Consider the following 19,422-nt stretch of genomic DNA (forward strand, 5'->3'; position numbering starts at 1 on the left):
ATTACAGTAATCACATAAAAAGATGATTAATTTGTGACCTAAGGTGAATGTCGCAAGCTGTTTGTCCACTTTCGCTTTGTATCGGCGGTGGTTGTCTACGTATATATTCGGGTAAATTTGGACAATTGCACCCAAAAGATATACACATGTTTATACGTTATATATGAAAACAAAAATTCACTTATAATGCACTATAAAACAAAAAATGGACTATACACCTGTTGTAATTTGGTTATCTATAGTCCGATGATATTTCGGAATTATAATTCCTTCTTCAGATCTTAGCAGAGACTCCAGCTAAGAAGATCTGAAGAAGGAATTGTAATTCCGAAATATCATCGGACTATAGATAACTAAATTACAACAGGTATATAGTCCTTTTTTTTTTTGTTTTATAGTGCATTGTTGTACCATTCTAAACTTTTTATTCTTTACAAACAATACACAATGCTTCAAGCTAACTACAATACTCTCCTATCACTTATAATGATAGAAAAAACCCTAAAGAAATTACTGTTCTCTGACTGTCGTTCTGGGCATTGGTTACGATTACGAGAACAATGATACAGTGGCACAGTGCCAGGAGGACAGGATTGGGGAGCGGGAGGCAAGCATGGGGAATGAAGCGGAAATGTGAGGAAGCGAAGAGATATAGAGACGTAGCTTGGTAGAATATGTGAGAAGTTTTCTTGTTAAAAATGGGTGAAACACACTGCTTCTAGAACTCAATTGCACTGTTATGTGCGGGTCTTCTAAAGAACTTCATACCGCCAGACATCTCGTTCCATTGGCATTTCCTCCCTGCATTTGTTTTTCTCATATATATATATATATATATATGATATAATATAGGATAAAATCTTTATAAGAATTTATCAAGTAGCCAGCGTGAAAAAACCCATAAGCAAAAAAAACTCATCGTTTTTTTCCCCATAAATATATAATTTAAATAAGGGCATTAACTATATAGTAATGCCTCACGCTTAGAGGGACTAAAAAAGTCAAAAACTACCAGAAAATAAGCAACATATTTACCGAAAGCGAGGGAATGCAACTTTCAAAAATGAATCTCTTAAAAACATTTCACTTAATTAATCTCTTAAAAACAGTTAAATGTTTTTAAGAGATTAATTTTTGAAAGTTGCATTACCTCGCTTTCGGTAAATATGTTGCTTATTTTTTGGTAGTTTTTGACTTTTTTAGTCCATCTAAGCGTGAGGCATTACTATATAGTTAATGCCCTTATATAAATTATATATATATATATATATATATATAACAATTTCTATTACTGAACCTCACCTTTTTAACTATTTTCTCTATTGTATATTATTTCTATATCATTTCAGAACATCAGACGTCTGTGGCATGAATGGATTTCTACTTGAGATACATCATGAATATCAATAATCTTTTAAAGACTAAAGGAAGATGTTATGAATAATAGACAAAAGCATGTTTATATATCTATGATGAATAACTGTGAAATAATTTGTTCTAAACTGAGATTGATAGCAATATTTCACTTCCTCTATATTTACACAAGTATTTCACATTCTAATTAAACATAAACACATTTACAAGGAAATTTCTGACCTTCAGATACTGGCGAAGTCAATAGAAGTGTGTGTGTGTTTATATATATATATATATAGTTTTAGGGAAAAGAACCAAATATTGTCCCTAATATTATTATATATATATATATATATATATATAAACACAAGAAAAATAAAATATTTATTGTGGTAGTATCAGAAACAGTATAGAACAATGACTTCTGCTAGAAAGGATGGCTTATTGCCTGAAGAGATGATAAGAAAACAAGAAAAATTATCATACCATTGTGATATCTGCAAAAAGTCTTTCTCTCAGAGAGGTAACCTAACTACTCATAAATGCATTTCTACTGGAGAGAAACCATATCACTGTGATATCTGTGGTAAAACATTCCCTGGATTTAGTAACTTAACTATACACAAACGCATTCACACAGGAGAGAAGCCATATCACTGTGATATCTGTGGTAAGTCATTCTCTCAAAAAGGTAACTTAACTACTCACACACGTATTCATACAGGTATGAAACCATATCACTGTGATATTTGTGGTAAATCATTTACAGTAAACGACGTATTAACTAATCATAAACGCATCCATACAGGTAAGAAGCCATACCACTGTGATACCTGTGGTAAGTCATTTGCTATAAATAGTACCTTGACAGCTCATAAACGCATTCACACTGGAGAAAAACCGTATCACTGTGATATTTGTGGTAAAACATTCTCTCAGATGAATAATTTAATTCATCATAAACGTCTTCATATAGGAGAAAAACCCTATCATTGCGATATGTGTGGTAAATCATTCCCTGGAAGTGATGGTTTAACTATACACAAACGTATTCACACAGGAGAGAAGCCATATCACTGTGATAGCTGTGGTAAGTCATTCTCTCAAAGAGGTCACTTAAGTACTCACAAACGTCTGCACACAGGTAAGAAACCATATCACTGTGATATCTGTGGTAAATCGTTTGCTCTAAACAATGTATTAACCACACACAAACGCATTCATACAGGTGAGAGACCATATTTCTGTAACATCTGTGGTAAATCATTCACACAAAATGGTCACTTAACTACTCACAAACGTATTCATACAGGTGAGAAACCATATCACTGTGATATCTGTGGTAAATCTTTTCCTCTCAATGATACTTTATCTAAACACAAACTCATTCATACAGGAGAGAAAACGTCACCGTGACATCATCTTTATCAACATTTTTACCTGTTTTCCATGGCTTGGCAGGAACTGACGAGGCTAGGGGCTGCACCAGGTTCCATAGTCTGTTTTGGCTTGGTTTCTATGGCTGGATAACTTTCCTAATGCCAACCACTGCACAGAGTGTACTGGGTGATTCAGACACAGCCCCATCTCGAGTGCTTTTTACATAACACCTTGGTATCAGGATCCCAATTCCGTTGTGGTGGGCAGGTCTTCTCCAGTACAGCAATACACCACATATCTCGGTCGTCTGTCATCTCCTTTGTAAGGTTCAAGATTTTGAGATCAGCCTTCAATACTTCATCTATCTGTGGTAAATCATTCCCTCAAGGAAATCACTTAACCAGGCATATAAATATCCATACAGTAAAATATCACTAGTTGTGTGAAATCTCCATTCTGTATCGATTGTCGGAGCTGTCTGTCTAAAAAACATTATCTCAATCTTTAGTCATTTCAGCTGCGAGACTGAGGTTTTTGAATTCTGACCTCATCACATTTTGTGAATATTTTTTATAACCTGAAAGAAGAATAAAGTTGTTTTACTCACTAATTATTCTCCATCGATTTTATATGTAGAATGTCTAAGCATAGGTATAGGCGTAACTGAGTGTTAATAAATTTGCTTCCCAGCCACATGATTCGAGGTTCAGTCCCAATGTGTAGTACCTTGGGCAAGTGTCTTCTACTATAGCATCAAACTGACCAAAGTGTTGTAACTGGATTTAGTGGATGGAATCTGAAAGAAGCCCATCATGTATATGTATATATCGATATATATATATATATATATAAAATTCTGCATGTGCATAAAGAAACAAATTATATTTCACCTTTATTTTATTCATTCTTTTTTTCCTTACTTCTTATTTATATTTTATTTTATAAATACCAACAATGTTATCCATTTATGCATATACACATGAATATACACTTATGAAATATCTGTATACATAAGCGCATGTATGCAAAATTTATTTATTTATCGCTTCATTTTTTAATTCTTTATTCCTTATTTCTGCTTGCTTACTTTTTTTTTTAATATATATTTTTTATAATCACTGACAATTACAACCATATATGTATATACACAGATAATGTAATGCATACATGCACATACATATACAATGGATGTTCTTGGTGAGAACTTACAGGATATCAGAGGCAACAATAAATTCATGGAAAGAATTACATTAGTTTTTTCAGATTTCAGACAGACATTACCAGTCATTCTGTGACAAACAAGATCTGATAAAATAAAATCATGCATTAAATCTTCTCAGTTGTGGAATTAAGTAATGAAATTCTTCATGTGAGCTTCGTTACATAGGGACCAATGTGCAAAACAGTTTTCAACCTGGCTCCTCCAATTGCGAAATGGGGAAAGTACCATTTGATGGGAGTGGTGATATCAGTTTGGCTCATATTGCTATCATGGTGAAATCTCCAGCTGAATTGAAGTACAGGGCATTGCCAGACTTAAGTAATAATTATAATTCGCATAAATAGTTGTGTGAAAGGGCAATTCATATTCCCAAAAATGAGACAGTAGCAAGAATTAACCATGAATTAATGAATAAGAATCCAACAGTCATTATGAAGTACAAATCAGTTGAGTCAGTCCTTGAAAATCAAGCTGTCCATTACCCAACAGAGTTCATTAATTCTCTGGAGCCACCTGGAATTCCACCACATCAACTTTTTCTGATGATAGGAATCCCAATAATGTTTCTAAGAAATTTAGATCCTAAATTATGCAATGAAACAGGTTGATTGTGAAGATATTATCACCTTATGTAACAGAAGCTACCATCATCAATGGATGTGCCTCTGGAGTAGAGGTTTTCATTCCAAGAACTACAACCAAACCAACAGACATGCCCTTTCAGTTCAAACGAACAATTCCCAGTGCTACTTCATTTTGCAGTGTCTATTCATAAAGGTCAAGGTCATTCTTTGAAATCTACTGGTTTGCTTTTCTCATGGTCAACTTTGTTGGTTGCTCCAGGGTAGGTAGTTTGCAAGACTTATTTGTCTATGGTCCAAACCAGGAAACAGAAGAATGTTGTTTACCCAGAAGATCTTAGATAATTTCCTTCAACATATGCAATAGAATTTATCTCCTTTAATAAAAGTGGTAAATTTTGTATTTTTGTTTATTATTATTATTATTTTGTATTATGAATTCAGAATTGATTTTCCAATTAAAGAAAAAATTGTATCCCAGTTGAAGAATAAATTGAATTTACGATATCAAATTTCTAATTATTTTGCATTATTCATGATTATTATTATAATTATTGAATTAAAAAATGTTTTGTAATTTTAATTTTGGATACGAAAGGAAACAATTGTAGGTGATATTAAATAATTAATAAAATAATTTATATCCAATATATGTCTCCATTATCTAACTTAATAATATATATGTGTGTGTGTGTGACATCAACATTTCACATACATTTTCCATGACTGGATCTTGGAGACAACAGAGCGAAGCAACTAATGACGACTCAATTAATTAGTGAACGGACATCTAGTCATGGTCACAAGCAGGCAGCCACTAAAACACAAAACGACCAGAGAGAGAAAATAAGATTACAACAAACCAACTATGAGACACAACGTCCCACATTATACAGCTTTGACTAGCTCATTCCCTTTTCTCGGTAACCTTACCCTATCTTTATCTGTTTACTACTACAAGATCGTGTACACACATATACAGGCCGAAATTAACTTTCTTTACCTTGCATGCTTTACGAACTGTGTTATACTATTACACTAACCTACCCGTCTTGGTATGGCATTTATTAACGTAACGGTAAATAAATATTTCTTTACAACTTCGATCACTCTTCATCGTTCATCTTATAACCGTTACAATTGGTAACCTCCGACACTAACAACCAAACGTTACATATATATATATATATATATATATACACCAGTAACATTACTCTTTTTGTCTCTTCACCCACACTAACAAAAGTACTTCACCTACACACCAGACTTCCTGTCTCGCGCATCCCATCAAACACACACACACAACTTCCTCCATCCAATCGCGCACTCCGTCTCTTTCGCATTCACGCCGATTTCAAAAGATCCGCTTTTCCCCTCATACGTAAAAAAAAAAAAAAAAATTTAATTTTTACGGAAAGCGACGATCTTCTTCAGAAACATAAACAAAAATACACGGTTCTCATATCGAAAGATCACCAAAAACTCAAAAGATTAATGTCACCAATATACAACACTCTCCATATTGTTAGTTCGTTTCGCTGTTTGCCATGTCGGTTTTTTGAAATGCTTCTAGATTTAATTTCTTGTGAAATCGCCTCTTCAAATAATTAAAGATATTTCATATGAAAACCCGATTTCTGTAAAACACCAGGTAAGTTGAAATCTCTGAATGTTTTGCTTTTTTATGTGTATGAAATATACAGTAGTTAATTCAGTTTAATTGATGATGGTAGTCGCATAAAATGACAATTAATTTATAAAATCAGGTGAATGTAACATGCTGTTTCTTTGTAGTTCCGTTTTGTATCGGAGGTCGTTATTTCGCTTGCAAATTGTGTTCGTTAAAAGTTGTGTATTGTTTTATTGTAACGATTATCACTAGCCACATATTTGTCGGCTATTTGTGTTGACAAAGAGGACTACAGTACTAGATATGTTCCGTTTATAGCACCGGAAAATAACCAACAGTCTTCCAACATCATAAAACACAAATGGTGGAGATGGAGTATATGTAATCTGGGTATACCCCCCGCTTTTAAATTTTTTTACGGAATCCTATGTTTCAGACCATGGAGAATCCGATTCTGGAAAAAAATTTTCAAAAATCTCAATTTCAAAATTTCGACCCCCCGCCGGTTTTTATATAGATCCAATGGTAACCCTAACACTAGTCTTGTGAGATTTGGCTGTTATTTCTAGCATGTAAATAGCCTGCTTGGTGGGGGGGGGGGGGAAGTTTTCAAAAATTTTTTTTTCAAAATCGGAATCTCCATAGCCTAAAACGTGGGATTCCGTAAAAAAAATTAATAAATAAGGGGGGGAAAGGTTCAGATTACATATAGTCCATCTCTACCCTAACCCTAACCCTAAAACTACAGTAAAACAAATTTCATGAACAAATGCACAATCCACACATAACTTTATTTTTTGGAATTTTCAGGAAGTTCTTTGCGAAGCTACGTTTTACACGCGGAAATTCATAAAATTATGAGAAGAATTTTTTTTAATAATTTTACACGCCCATAAGTTCTAAAAGTTCCACTCTTTACCGAATTCTTTTTTAATTTTAGCATTGGACCACTCTCGGGTGCATCATCTCGAAGGTTGGTCGACAGTAAAAGCGTTTTCCTGAAACTGCTGCTTTTGATCGTGAAAATTACGAATTAGCTTGAAAAATAATATAGATCTGGTGGGGGGGGGGTAAAAGGGAAATAACTTAACGTCTTACTAGTATTATCCGTACTACTCTGAAATGGTTTTTTTTTTTAGCTGTTTATAAATAAAATCACACACGTGATTGAAGTTAGCTGTTTATATATAAATCACACACGTGATTGAATATCATTGTACCGGCTGCACAACTTATGGTAATCTTCCAGTATAGGGAAATAAGTCAAACTAAAGCATTTGACTCGAGCTCAAAAATAAAAAAATAAATTAGTGTAATAGGTGTAAAACAATATGAAGAATGCGCGCTCGCGAACGGGTGGGGTGAGGAGAGTACGGATAATACTAGTAAGACCTTAAGTTATTTCCCTTGTATTTTTATTTACTCCCCCCCCCCCCCAAACTGGAAGATTACAGATCTGGTTATACGAAGGCTGAGGCAAAGGTAGGATAGTCATGTCTGGAATGCCATTGGTCATAGACCTACTCCATCCGGACAAGCATAGGGCTGAACAACAGTGACTAAATTACGTTTCTAAAGATAAAACTACGGTGGCACAAAGCTAGCTCCTCTCAAGCAGCCCAACCCATGTCAGCGTAGAAAATGGGCGTTAAATGATGATTGTTGTGTAGTTTAAAATGTTACATAATATCTGAAGGTGGAGGAGCTGAAGTCTATGAATATGTAGAGATTATTCAGGGTTGTAGAATATAATTTCAATGACAAAATAAGAAAGGACTCTTTGTAAATATTTATCTCCACAGCTTATCCTCACAAAAATATACTAAGCTTTCCTATTACTGAATCTCTCCTTTTTAACTATTTTCTCAATTTTATATTGTTTCTATATCATTTCAGAATCTCAGACGTCTGTTGCATGAATGGATTTTTACTAAAGATACATCATGAATATTAATAATCTTTGAAAGAATAATGGAAGGTGTTTACATAATATAAATATGATGAATAACTGAAATACTTTGTTCTGAACTGAGATTGATAGCAATATTTCTTTTTCTCACTCTCTGGAATATTTACACAAGTATTTCATATTCTAATTGAACAAGGATATATTTACAAGGAAGTCTGTAATCTTCAGATACTGACTAAGTCACTGCAAATATATAAAAAAATAAACACAAGACAAATATATATTTATTGTGGTAGTATCAGAAACATATAGAGCAATGAGTTATGTGAGAAATATAAAGGATGGTTTGTTTTGTGAAGAGATGACGAAAAAAAGCGAAAAATTATCATATCATTGTGATATCTGCAAAAAGTTTTTCTCTTCGAGAGGGAACCTAACCTCTCATAAATGCATTTCTACTCGAGAGAAACCATACTGCTGTGATATATGTGGTAAGCCATTCACTCTAAAGAGTAACTTAATTAGACATAAATACATTCATACAGGTGAGAAACCATACCACTGTGATGTCTGTGGTAAGTCATTCTCTCAGAAAGGTAGTTTAACTACTCACACACGTATTCATACAGGTGAGAAACCATATCAATGTGATATCTGTGGTGGGTCATTCACTACAAATGATATCATGATTATTCACAAGCGTGTTCATACCGGAGAAAAACCATATCACTGTGATATATGTGGTAAAAAATTTGCTCGGGCAAGTAATTTCATTCAACATGAACGTGTTCACACAGGAGAGAAACCCCATCATTGTGATATATGTGGTAAATCATTGTCTACCAGAAATAGTTTGGCAAATCACAAACGTATTCACACAGGAGAGAAGCCACATCACTGTGATATCTGTGGTAAATCATTCAGTGAAACTAGTCATTTAACTCTGCACAAACGCATTCATACAGGAGAAAAATCCTATCTCTGTAATATTTGTGGTAAAACATTCACTAAGATGAATGGTTTAATTTATCATAAACGTCTTCATACAGGTGAGAAACCACATGACTGTGATATCTGTGGTAAGTCATTTACAGCAATTCATGCCTTAAAAACTCATAAACGCATTCACACAGGAGAAAAACCATATCACTGTGATGTCTGTGGTAAGTCATTCTCTCAGAAAGGTAGTTTAACTACTCACACACGTATTCATACAGGTGATAAGCCATATCACTGTGAGATCTGTGGTAAATCGTTCACTACTAATGGTCTCTTGCTTGTTCACAAGTGCTTTCAGAATGGAGAAAAACCGTATCACTGTGATATATGTGGTAAAAAATTCTCTCAAACAAGTAATTTAATTCAACATAAACGTGTTCACACAGGAGAGAAACCCCATCATTGTGATATATGTGGTAAATCATTGTCTAGCAGAGATAATTTGGCAAATCACAAACGTATTCATACAGGAGAGAAGCCATATTGCTGTGATATCTGTGGTAAATCATTCAGTGTAAGTCATCACTTAACTATGCACAAACGCATTCATACAGGAGAGAAACCTTATCACTGTAATATTTGCAGTAAGTCATTTTCTCGAAAGAGTAACTTAACTTCTCACAAAAGTATGCATACAGGTGAGAAACCATATCACTGTGATGTCTGTGGTATGTCGTTCTCTCACAAAGGTAGTTTAACTACTCACAAACACATTCATACAGGTGAGAAACCACATCACTGTGATGTCTGTGGTATGTCATTCTCTCAGAAAGGTAGTTTAACTACTCACAAACACATTCATACAGGTGAGAAACCATATCACTGTGATATCTGTGGTAAGTCATTCTCTCAAAAAAGTATCTTAACTACTCACAAACACATTCATACAGGTGAGAAACCACATCACTGTGATATCTGTGGGAAATCATTTGCAGTAATTAGTGTCTTAATAGCTCATAAACGCATCCACACAGGAGAAAAACCATACTGCTGTGATATATGTGATAAGTCATTCACTGTAAGGAGTAGCTTTATCAGACATAGATACGCCCACACAGGCGAGAAACCATATCACTGTGATGTCTGTGGTAAGTCATTCTCTCAGAAAAGTACTTTAACTACTCACACACGTATTCATACGGGTGATAAGCCATATCACTGTGATATCTGTGGTATATCGTTCACTACTAATGGTCTCTTGATTGTTCACAAGTGCTTTCAGACTGGAGAAAAACCGTATCACTGTGATATATGTGGTAAAAAATTCTCTCAAACTGGTAATTTAATTCGACATAAACGTGTTCACACAGGAGAGAAACCCCATCATTGTGATATATGTGGTAAATCATTGTCTAGCAGAAATAATTTGGTAAATCACAAACGTATTCATACAGGAGAGAAGCCATATTGCTGTGATATCTGTGGTAAATCATTCAGTGTAAATAATCGTTTAATTAGGCACAAGCGCATTCATACAGGAGAGAAGCCATATCACTGTAATATTTGTGGTAAATCATTCAATGTAAGTCATCACGTAACTATACACAAACGCATTCATACAGGAGAGAAACCTTATCACTGTGATATTTGTAGTAAGTCATTTTCTCGAAAGAGTAACTTAACTTCTCACAAAAGTATGCATACAGGTGAGAAATCATAACACTGTGATATCTGTGGTAAATCATTTCATCTAAACCAGGGGTTTTCAAACTTTTTGACTTGCGGACCCCTTTATATTTCAGGCTTTACCTTAGGGACCCCCTTATAGTCGCTTATGAAATTTATACATAAATATTTGCTTAAAATAACATATTTTTACATTTGTTTACTTAACAATATTTAACAAATAGGTTTATTGTCAATTAAAAGATTTCGATTAAAAAACATATAAAATCAAATTGCCCATAAAAAGTATTTGCTGTCCATGGACCCCCTGTCTTGTCCTTGCGGACCACAGTTTGGAAACCCCTGGTCTAAACAACGTATTAGCTACTCACAAACACATTCATACTGGTGAGAAACCACATCTCTAATATCTGTGGTAAGTCATTTTCTCAAAAAGAACACTTAACTACTCAAAAACTGCAAGAACTTTCATGACCACCTCATAAAAATAAAGCATATATACACACATATATACACATTGGAGTATTCCAATAGACCATGATCTTCTCTTTATACTGTCCTTTTGTGCACCCCAACGGTTTTCCACCACGGTTTTAAGATGCAAGATTATGTATATTTATATATGTTTTTTAATTTCAATTATGGTTGTAAAATGAAACAGTTGTAGGTGATGATATTAATAAATTAATAAAATAATTTATATCCAATAGATCTCTCTGCTTTCTAACTTATTAATAATACCTAATATATATATATATATATATATATATGTGTGTGTGTCCTCGTAATTTAACATCAGACTGACCAAAGTTTTGTGAAGGAATTTAGTGGATGGAAACTGAGAGAAGCCCATCATGTATACATACATACATACATATATATGGGAGAATTTACTAAAAAAACAACAGACGAAGACAGGTGGTGTAAACAACAAATGGATGTATTATAGTATAACGCTCGGGAATAAAGAATGTCTTTAACGTTTCGAGCCTACGCTCTTCAACAGAAAGAAACAAGGAGAGAAAAAAAATATAGCTGTAGTGGTCAGCGATCTATCATGGCATGTATATATATATATATTATATGTATTTATTTTCTCCTAGTTAATAAATAACTCGGACAAAATAAATTGGTTAATAGATACCAGGGTAGCAACGATCACAAAATGACTGTGGTGCAACTCCTGTTCATGAGGTAGAAACTCCTTGTTATTTTGGGTACTTGAGTAGATATAAATTTAGTAAATGGTGTAAAACGCATATGCTAAAGTATGCAGTTTACATATGTGTTTTACTCCATTTACTAAATTTATATATATATAAAATATATAGTTTTAGGGAAAATAACCAAGTTTCAAGAACTCATCGATGAAAATCCACTATCACATATAGAAAAATTAATAATTAAAAGCACAATAAATGAGTATAATATAAAACAAAGTAAACATCATAGGATAAATTTATTGTGCTTTTAATTATTAATTTTTCTATATGTGATAGTGGATTTTCATCGATGAGTTCTTGAAACTTGGTTATTTTCCCTAAAACTATATATTTTATCTATAAAGCTCAATTTAATTTTAATTTTTTTACAGAGGCATCAAGCTATACTAATAATTACAGAGGCATCAAGCTGTTAGATCAGGTTATGAAAGTTACGGAGAGGGTCATAGCCCAACTAATTAGGGAGCGAATCAATTTAGATGAGATGCAGTTTGGGTTCGTGCCAGGTAAAAGCACCACTGATGCCATATTTCTAGTGAGACAGCTGCAGGAGAAATATCTAGCCAAGGATAAACCTCTGTACCTGGCCTTCGTTGACATGGAGAAAGCCTTTGACAGGGTCCCCCGATCCCTTATCTGGTGGTCAATGAGGAAACTTGGGATAGAAGAATGGTTAGTGAGAGCTGTGCGAGCCATGTACAGAGATGCTGTCAGTAAGGTGAGGGTTGGAAATGAGTACAGTATTGAATTCCGGGTAGAGGTAGGGGTCCACCAAGGTTCCGTCCTCAGCCCCCTCCTATTTATCATAGTCCTCCAGGCGATCACAGGAATTCAAGACAGGTTGCCCCTGGGAGCTCCTCTATGCTGATGACCTTGCACAAATTGCGCAGTCACTATCAGAACTAGAGAAGTTTGAGGTGTGGAAGCAAGGACTAGAATCGAAGGGCCTTAGAGTCAACCTAGCTAAAACCAAAATCCTAATAAGTAGGATGGTAGATAAAACACAAACCCCTTCAGGTAGATGGCCCTGCTCAGTATGCAGTAAAGGAGTAGGTAGTAACTCTATAAGATGTACCCGGTGCAAGCTATGGACACATAAGAGGTGCAGCAATATCAAAGGCAGATTAACTACGAAGTTAGTTTTTGTATGTGGCAGATGTTCAGGTGCAATAAAGACTGTAAACAAACAGGAAACAACTTCTATCTCATTCCAGGGAGAAAAACTAGAGGTAGTCGATAGCTTCCGCTATCTGGGTGACCATGTTAGTAGTGGGGGTGGGTGTGCTGAAAGTGTAACTGCTAGAATAAGAATAGCCTGGGCCAAGTTTAGAGAGCTCTTACCTCTGCTGGCGACAAAGGGACTCTCACTCAGAGTAAAAGCCAGACTGTATGACGCATGTGTATGAACAGCCATGCTACATGGCAGTGAAACATGGGCTGTGACTGATGAGGACATGCGTAAGCTCGCAAGGAATGAAGCCAGTATGCTCCGCTGGATGTGTAATGTAAATGTACATACCCGTCAGAGTGTAAGTATCTTGAGAGAAAAGCTGAACATAAGAAGCATCAGTAGTGGTGTGCAAGAGAGACGATTGCGCTGGTTTGGACATGTGGTGAGAATGGAGGAGGATAGCTGCGTGAAAAAGTGCCACTCCCTAACATTTGAGGGAACCCGTGGAAGAGGTAGGCCCAGGAAGACCTGGGCTGAGGTGGTGAGGCAAGACCTTCGAAATTTGGGCCTCACCGAGGCGATGACTACTGACCGAGACCTTTGGAAATGTGCTGTGCGTGAGAAGACCCGGCAAGCCAAGTGAGATCGTTGCCAGGGCCCCTGGACTGGCTCTTGTGTGGGTGGCACATAAGATGTACCATCCTGAGCGTGACCGTTGCCAGTACCGCCTGACTGGCCTTGTAGGGTTTTCGAGCGAGATCGTTGCCAGTGCCCCTGGACTGGCTCTTGTGCGGGTGGCACATAAAAGACACCATTTCGAGCGTGGCCGTTTTCGTGCGGGTGACACATAAAAGCACTCACTACACTCTCTGAGTGGTTGGCGTTAGGAAGGGCATCCAGCTGTAGAAACTCTGCCAAATTAGATTGGAGCCTGGTGTTGCCATCCGGTTTCACCAGTCCTCAGTCAAATCGTCCAACCCATGCTAGCATGGAAAGCGGACGTTAAATGATGATGATGATAAATTGATTTTAATTGAGTTTTTACCTGTAATTTTGGATTTTGTCCCTAATATATATATATGGATATATATATATATCATCATTTAGCATCCATTTTCCATGTCTGGATCTGGTCAGCCAGAGAGCTGCACCAGGCCCCTGTTGTCTTTTGTGGCATGGTTTCTATGGCTGGATGCCCCTCCCAACAGCAACCACTGTACAGAATACTCTGGGTGTCTTTTACATGTCACCAGCTCTGGCCACAAAAATTATTTTATGGAGAGCATCTCCAGTGATGGTGAAGACAGTGGCTTGCTCCCTTCTGATATCGAAACCTGATCCCTCCTCTTCTGATTCATTCCACAGGCCTGCTGTTGAATCACTGTCATCTGATGAGGAAACATTTCCAAAAAGATTTCAGATTGAACCTTAGTAATGTGAGGTTCTGATCGTTTACTCATTTCATGGACTGCAGCCATGCTGGGGGCGTCACGTTCGAGGGATTTATTTCAATGAAGTAATCTCAATACTTATTTTGAAACCAGGCACCTATTTCTATTGGTTACTGTTGCCAAACTGCTGAGCTATAAGGATGTTAACAAACCAACACCTAGTATCAAGCAGTGAAGGGGAACAAACACAAATGCACCACATACACACACATACACACACACACACACACACACTATGGACATCTTTCAGTTTCAAATTCTGCCGAGGTCGACTTTTTGCTTTTCATCCTTTCGGAGTTGATAAATTAAGTACCAGTTACGCACTGGGATCGATGTAATCGACTTAATCCCTTGTTTGTCTCCTCTATGTTAAGCCCCTTGTGGGCAATAAAGGAAAAGAAAAAAAGGATCGGGACACTTCCTCAGATGAACGACTGACACAAAACATATTCTGTCCTACCACATCATATCCACAGATGAACCCTGTTTTTATTCCTCTTAACTCGTAGCAGTTGACAAAAGATTGTTGTTGTTGGCACTCCGTCGCTTACGACGTCGTGGGTTCCAGTTGATCCGATCAACGGAACAGCCTGCTCGTGAAATTAACGTGCAAGTGGCTGAGCACTCCACAAACACGCGTATCCTTAACGTAGTTCTCGGGGATATTCAGCGTAACACAGAGTGTGACAAGGCTGACCCTTTGAATTACAGGCACAACAGGAACAGGAAGAAAGAGTGAGAGAAAGTTGGGGCGAAAGAGTACAGCAGGGTTCACCACCATCCCCTGCCGGAACCTCGTGAAGCTTTTAGGTGTTTTCGCTCAATAAACACTCACAACGCCCGGTCTGGGAATCGAACCCGCGAGTCCGCTGCCCTAACCACTGGGCCATTGCGCCTCCACTGGCAACAGATTAATGTTGTGAAAAACTGTGCATAACAACAGCAAATGCAAGTCCCGTAAATAAATTATGTTATCTATAAATCGACGTCGGTCAATTGTTCATTTCGAAGGCATGCAAATGCCTATCGTATCTGTTTACCTCACCACATTCTGATACACCGTAACCATTACAGATTGTCAAGCGATGATGGGGCACAAACAATGACACAGATACACACACGACGGGCTTCTTTCAGTTTCCGTCAACGAAATCCACTCACAAGGCTTGTTGGCCCTAGGCTGTTGTACGTGACACTTCCACAAGCTGTTATGCAGTGAGACTGAACCAAGTACCGTATGGTTGTGAAGCAAGATTCTTACCACACAGCCACACTGAGAAAGTTTTTTCGGTTTACGAACATTTCAGATGAGAAAAGGTCTACAGGAAAGATGAAAATTCGTAAACCAAGGTTCACTGTATAGTTATCTAACCCGCTATTTCTAGCGGATCGGGAGACCATATAAACGCTTCGTGTGTGTTCTGATCGGCACAGATGATATGCCGCCAATGTAGGCTTTTGATTGGCTAAAATAACATAACTTTTAGCTTGTAACTTTATAATTCATTTAATCCTCAGCATTTCAAAACAACATTTCTCTTTTTAAATAATAATCTGACGAAATTCGAAACGTAACAAAATCTACATCTACTATTAAACATGATGATGAAAATTTTAATTTGACCAAATTTTAAAATACCACAGAATCATTATATTAAAAATGATCTACTATATTAGATGCTTCAGTGGAATTTTGGGATAAATTTAAGTCACGTAACTTTAATTTAATTCTTTTTTATTCTATTCCAAATAATCTACGTTCTGTTTTGACAAGATACCGATCTTTCGTTTCCCCATTCCAGTTCTAGTTTTGCATCTTCCCACCCATAAAATATAATTTTATCCAGATAATCTTTACAGTACATGGTTTAAAAAAACTCTGTATTATATTTCTAAATGTAATTTGAAACTCTTAAAAAGGAAAAAAAAACCCAAAAAACAAATCGGTAACATTATATCTGTAAACAACAAAAGATTGATGACACAAATGTACAAAACACCTAGAAGGTTTTTCGTTTCGCTGTTTGCCATGTCGGTTTTTTGAAATGCTTCAAGATTTAATTTCTTGTGAAATCGCCTCTTAAAATAATTAAAGATATTTCATATGAAAACCCGATATCTGTAAAACACCAGGTAAGTTGAAATCTCTGAATGTTTTGCTTTTTTATGTGTATGAAATATACAGTAATTAATTCAGTTTAATTGATGATGGTAGTCGCATAAAATGACAATTTATAAAATCAGGTGAATGTAACATGCTGTTTCTCTGTAGTCCCTTCTGTTTTGTATCGGAGGTCGTTATTCCGCTTGCAAGTATGAATTTTAAACGTACACACACAGAAAATCTGCCTTTTATACATAAGATACTAACATCTCTATTATTGAATCTCTCCTTTCTAACTATTTTCTCTGTCTTATATCATTTCAGAACATCAGACGTGTGTGGCATGAATGGATTTCTACTTGAGATACATCATGAATATCAATAATCTTTTAAAGACGAAAGGAAGATGTTGTCAATAATAGATATAAACATGTTTATATAATATATCTGTGATGAATAACTGTGAAATACTTTGTTCTGAACTGAGATAAATAGCGATATATTACATTTACAAGGAAATTTGTAACCTTCAGATATAAAAAGAAACACAATAGATATAAACATGTTTATATAATATATCTGTGATGAATAACTGTGAAATACTTTGTTCTGAACTGAGATGAATAACGATATATTACATTTACAAGGAAATTTGTAACCTTCAGATATAAAAACACAAGAAAAAAATATATTTATTGTGGTAGTATCAGAAACATTACAGAACAATGAGTTATGTGAGAAAGGATGGCTTATTTCCTGAAGAGATGACAAAAGAAAGAGAAAAATTATATCATTGTGATATCTGCAAAACGTCTTTCTCTCAGAGAGATAACATAACTACTCATAAATGCATTTCTACTCGAGAGAAACCATATCGCTGTGATATATGTGGCGAGTCATTTACAGTAAAGAGTAATTTAATTAGACATAATTACTCTCATACAGGTGAGAAACCATATCACTGTGATATCTGTGGTAAGTCATTCTCTCAAAAAAGTATCTTAACTACTCACAAACACATTCATACAGGTGAGAAACCACATCACTGTGATATCTGTGGGAAATCATTTGCAGTAATTAGTGTCTTAATAGCTCATAAACGCATCCACACAGGAGAAAAACCATACTGCTGTGATATATGTGATAAGTCATTCACTGTAAGGAGTAGCTTAATCACACATAGATACTCTCACACAGGCGAGAAACCATATCACTGTGATATCTGTGGTAAGTCATTCTCTCAGAAATGTAGTTTAACTACACACACACGTATTCATACAGGTGATAAGCCATATCACTGTGAGATCTGTGGTAAATCGTTCACTACTAATGGTCTCTTGATTGCTCACAGGCGCATTCATACTGGAGAAAAACCGTATCACTGTGATATATGTGGTAAAAAATTCTCTCAGACAAGTAATTTAATCCATCATAAATATCTTCACACAGGAGATAAACTCCATCATTGTGATATATGTGGTAAATCATTGTCTAGCAGAAATAATTTGGTAAATCACAAACGTATTCACACAGGAGAGAAGCCATATTGCTGTGATATATGTGGCGAGTCATTCTCTAGAAGTAGTATCTTGACTATGCACAAACACATTCACACGGGAGAGAAGCCATATCACTGTGATGTCTGTGGTAAATCGTTCTCTAGAAGTAGTCTCTTAACTAAGCACAAATACATACATACAGGTGAGAAACCATATCACTGTGATATTTGTGGTAAATCGTTTGCTGTGAATGGCACTTTGACTAAACACAAACTCATTCATAATGGAGAGGAAACCTCATTGTGACATTATCATTTTCATCATCAACATTTAACGTCTGTTTTCAATGGGTTGTATGGCTTGGCAGGAACTGACGAGGTTAGGGGATGCACCAGGTTCCATAGTCTGTTTTGGCTTGGTTTCTATGCCTGGATAACTTTCCTAATGCCAACCACTGTACAGAGTGTACTGGGTGATTCAGACACAGCCCCATCACGAGTGCTTTTTACATAACACCTTGGTATCAGGACCTCAATTCGTTGTGGTGGGCAGGTATTCTCCAGTACAGATGATCTGGGGTGGGGACTATATCTTGGAAATCTGCCGGCCCAATGGTTTCCCTTCATGGCAGAGTTAATAGTCAAGACTATTTAAGCATTTTATCTGATCAGATTCATCTTATGGTTGCGGAAATCTTTCCAGAGGGAAAGACAATCATCCTTCAGGATGCTAATGCACCAATTCACACAGCTAAAGTTGTTGCTGAATGACACGAAGAACACTCTAGTGAAGTTGAACATCATATCTGGCCACCACACCACCCAGATCTCAGTATTATTGAACATTTATGGTGCATTTTAGAAAAACAAGTAAGGAGTCAATATCCTCCAACATCATCACTACCAGAACTGGAGACTGTTTTAGCTGAAGTATGGACAAAAATTCCTTTGGAAACAATTTAATCTTTGTAAAAATCAATAGCTCATAGAATTCAAGTTGTAATTACTGCCAAAGGCAGTCCTACACCGTATTAAAATAAATTTGTTTGAAATTTTAATGTGTTTCTTGTATATTATATGTATATATCAAAACACGAGGATAAGAAAACAGACTTCCTTAATGAATTTCAACATGCGTAAGCCTGGCGGCAAAATACAATTGTCTATATATGTGTGTGTGTATATATATATATAAAGAGAAGGGAGGAAGATAGATACTATCTGTCTCCTAACGTTGAAAAATAAATGTTTCCATTAAGCTTCTATATATTT

General features: G+C 35.9%; 3 protein-coding genes across 10 annotated transcripts in view; 2 read left to right on the forward strand and 1 right to left on the reverse strand.

Annotated features, from left to right (window-relative positions):
* Window positions 1-19,422, reverse strand: part of LOC106876802 (uncharacterized) — a 99,711-nt gene that overhangs the window by 48,634 nt on the left and 31,655 nt on the right. For 2 of the 7 annotated variants that reach the window (XM_089344971.1, XM_052977913.2), the window contains exon 2: window positions 2,797-3,313. The exons of 3 other annotated variants lie outside the window; for them this stretch is intronic. The gene's annotated coding sequence lies outside the window, so the exon portion shown is untranslated. Of the gene's footprint in view, window positions 1-2,796; window positions 3,515-5,586; window positions 5,775-19,422 lie in introns of those variants that run through there. 2 more of the 7 variants (XM_089344972.1, XR_016238924.1) reach the window with 2 other exon arrangements.
* Window positions 1,353-11,410, forward strand: LOC106873428 (uncharacterized). 2 transcript variants are annotated; one of them, XM_089344939.1, is made up of 2 exons: window positions 1,353-2,742; window positions 8,614-11,410. In XM_089344939.1, the coding sequence occupies exons 1-2, from the start codon at window positions 1,774-1,776 to the stop codon at window positions 10,735-10,737; spliced, it is 3,093 nt and encodes a 1,030-aa protein (XP_089201065.1). In that variant the 5' UTR covers window positions 1,353-1,773; the 3' UTR covers window positions 10,738-11,410. The 2 variants fall into 2 exon arrangements, with proteins under 2 accessions (XP_089201065.1, XP_089201063.1); XM_089344937.1 differs by lacking the exon at window positions 1,353-2,742 and adding an exon at window positions 5,812-6,190 and having other exon boundaries at window positions 8,066-11,410.
* LOC106873436 (uncharacterized) lies at window positions 16,591-19,208 on the forward strand. Its single transcript, XM_014920792.3, has 2 exons — window positions 16,591-16,681; window positions 16,977-19,208. Exon 2 carries the CDS (start codon window positions 17,378-17,380, stop codon window positions 18,455-18,457), a length of 1,080 nt encoding a protein of 359 aa, XP_014776278.1. The 5' UTR covers window positions 16,591-16,681; window positions 16,977-17,377; the 3' UTR covers window positions 18,458-19,208.

This window comes from Octopus bimaculoides, chromosome 29, assembly GCF_046866305.1.
Source record: "Octopus bimaculoides isolate indiv1 chromosome 29, ASM4686630v1, whole genome shotgun sequence".
NCBI lineage: Eukaryota > Metazoa > Mollusca > Cephalopoda > Octopoda > Octopodidae > Octopus > Octopus bimaculoides.

Coding starts and splice junctions, on each gene's coding strand:
- LOC106873428 (XM_089344939.1), top strand. CDS start 1,774: ATGACTTCTGCTAGAAAGGATGGCTTATTGCCTGAAGAGATGATAAGA. Junction 2,743..8,613: donor CTTTATCTAAACACAAACTC/ATTCATACAGGA, acceptor AGACATAAATAC/ATTCATACAGGTGAGAAACC.
- LOC106873436 (XM_014920792.3), top strand. CDS start 17,378: ATGAGTTATGTGAGAAAGGATGGCTTATTTCCTGAAGAGATGACAAAA.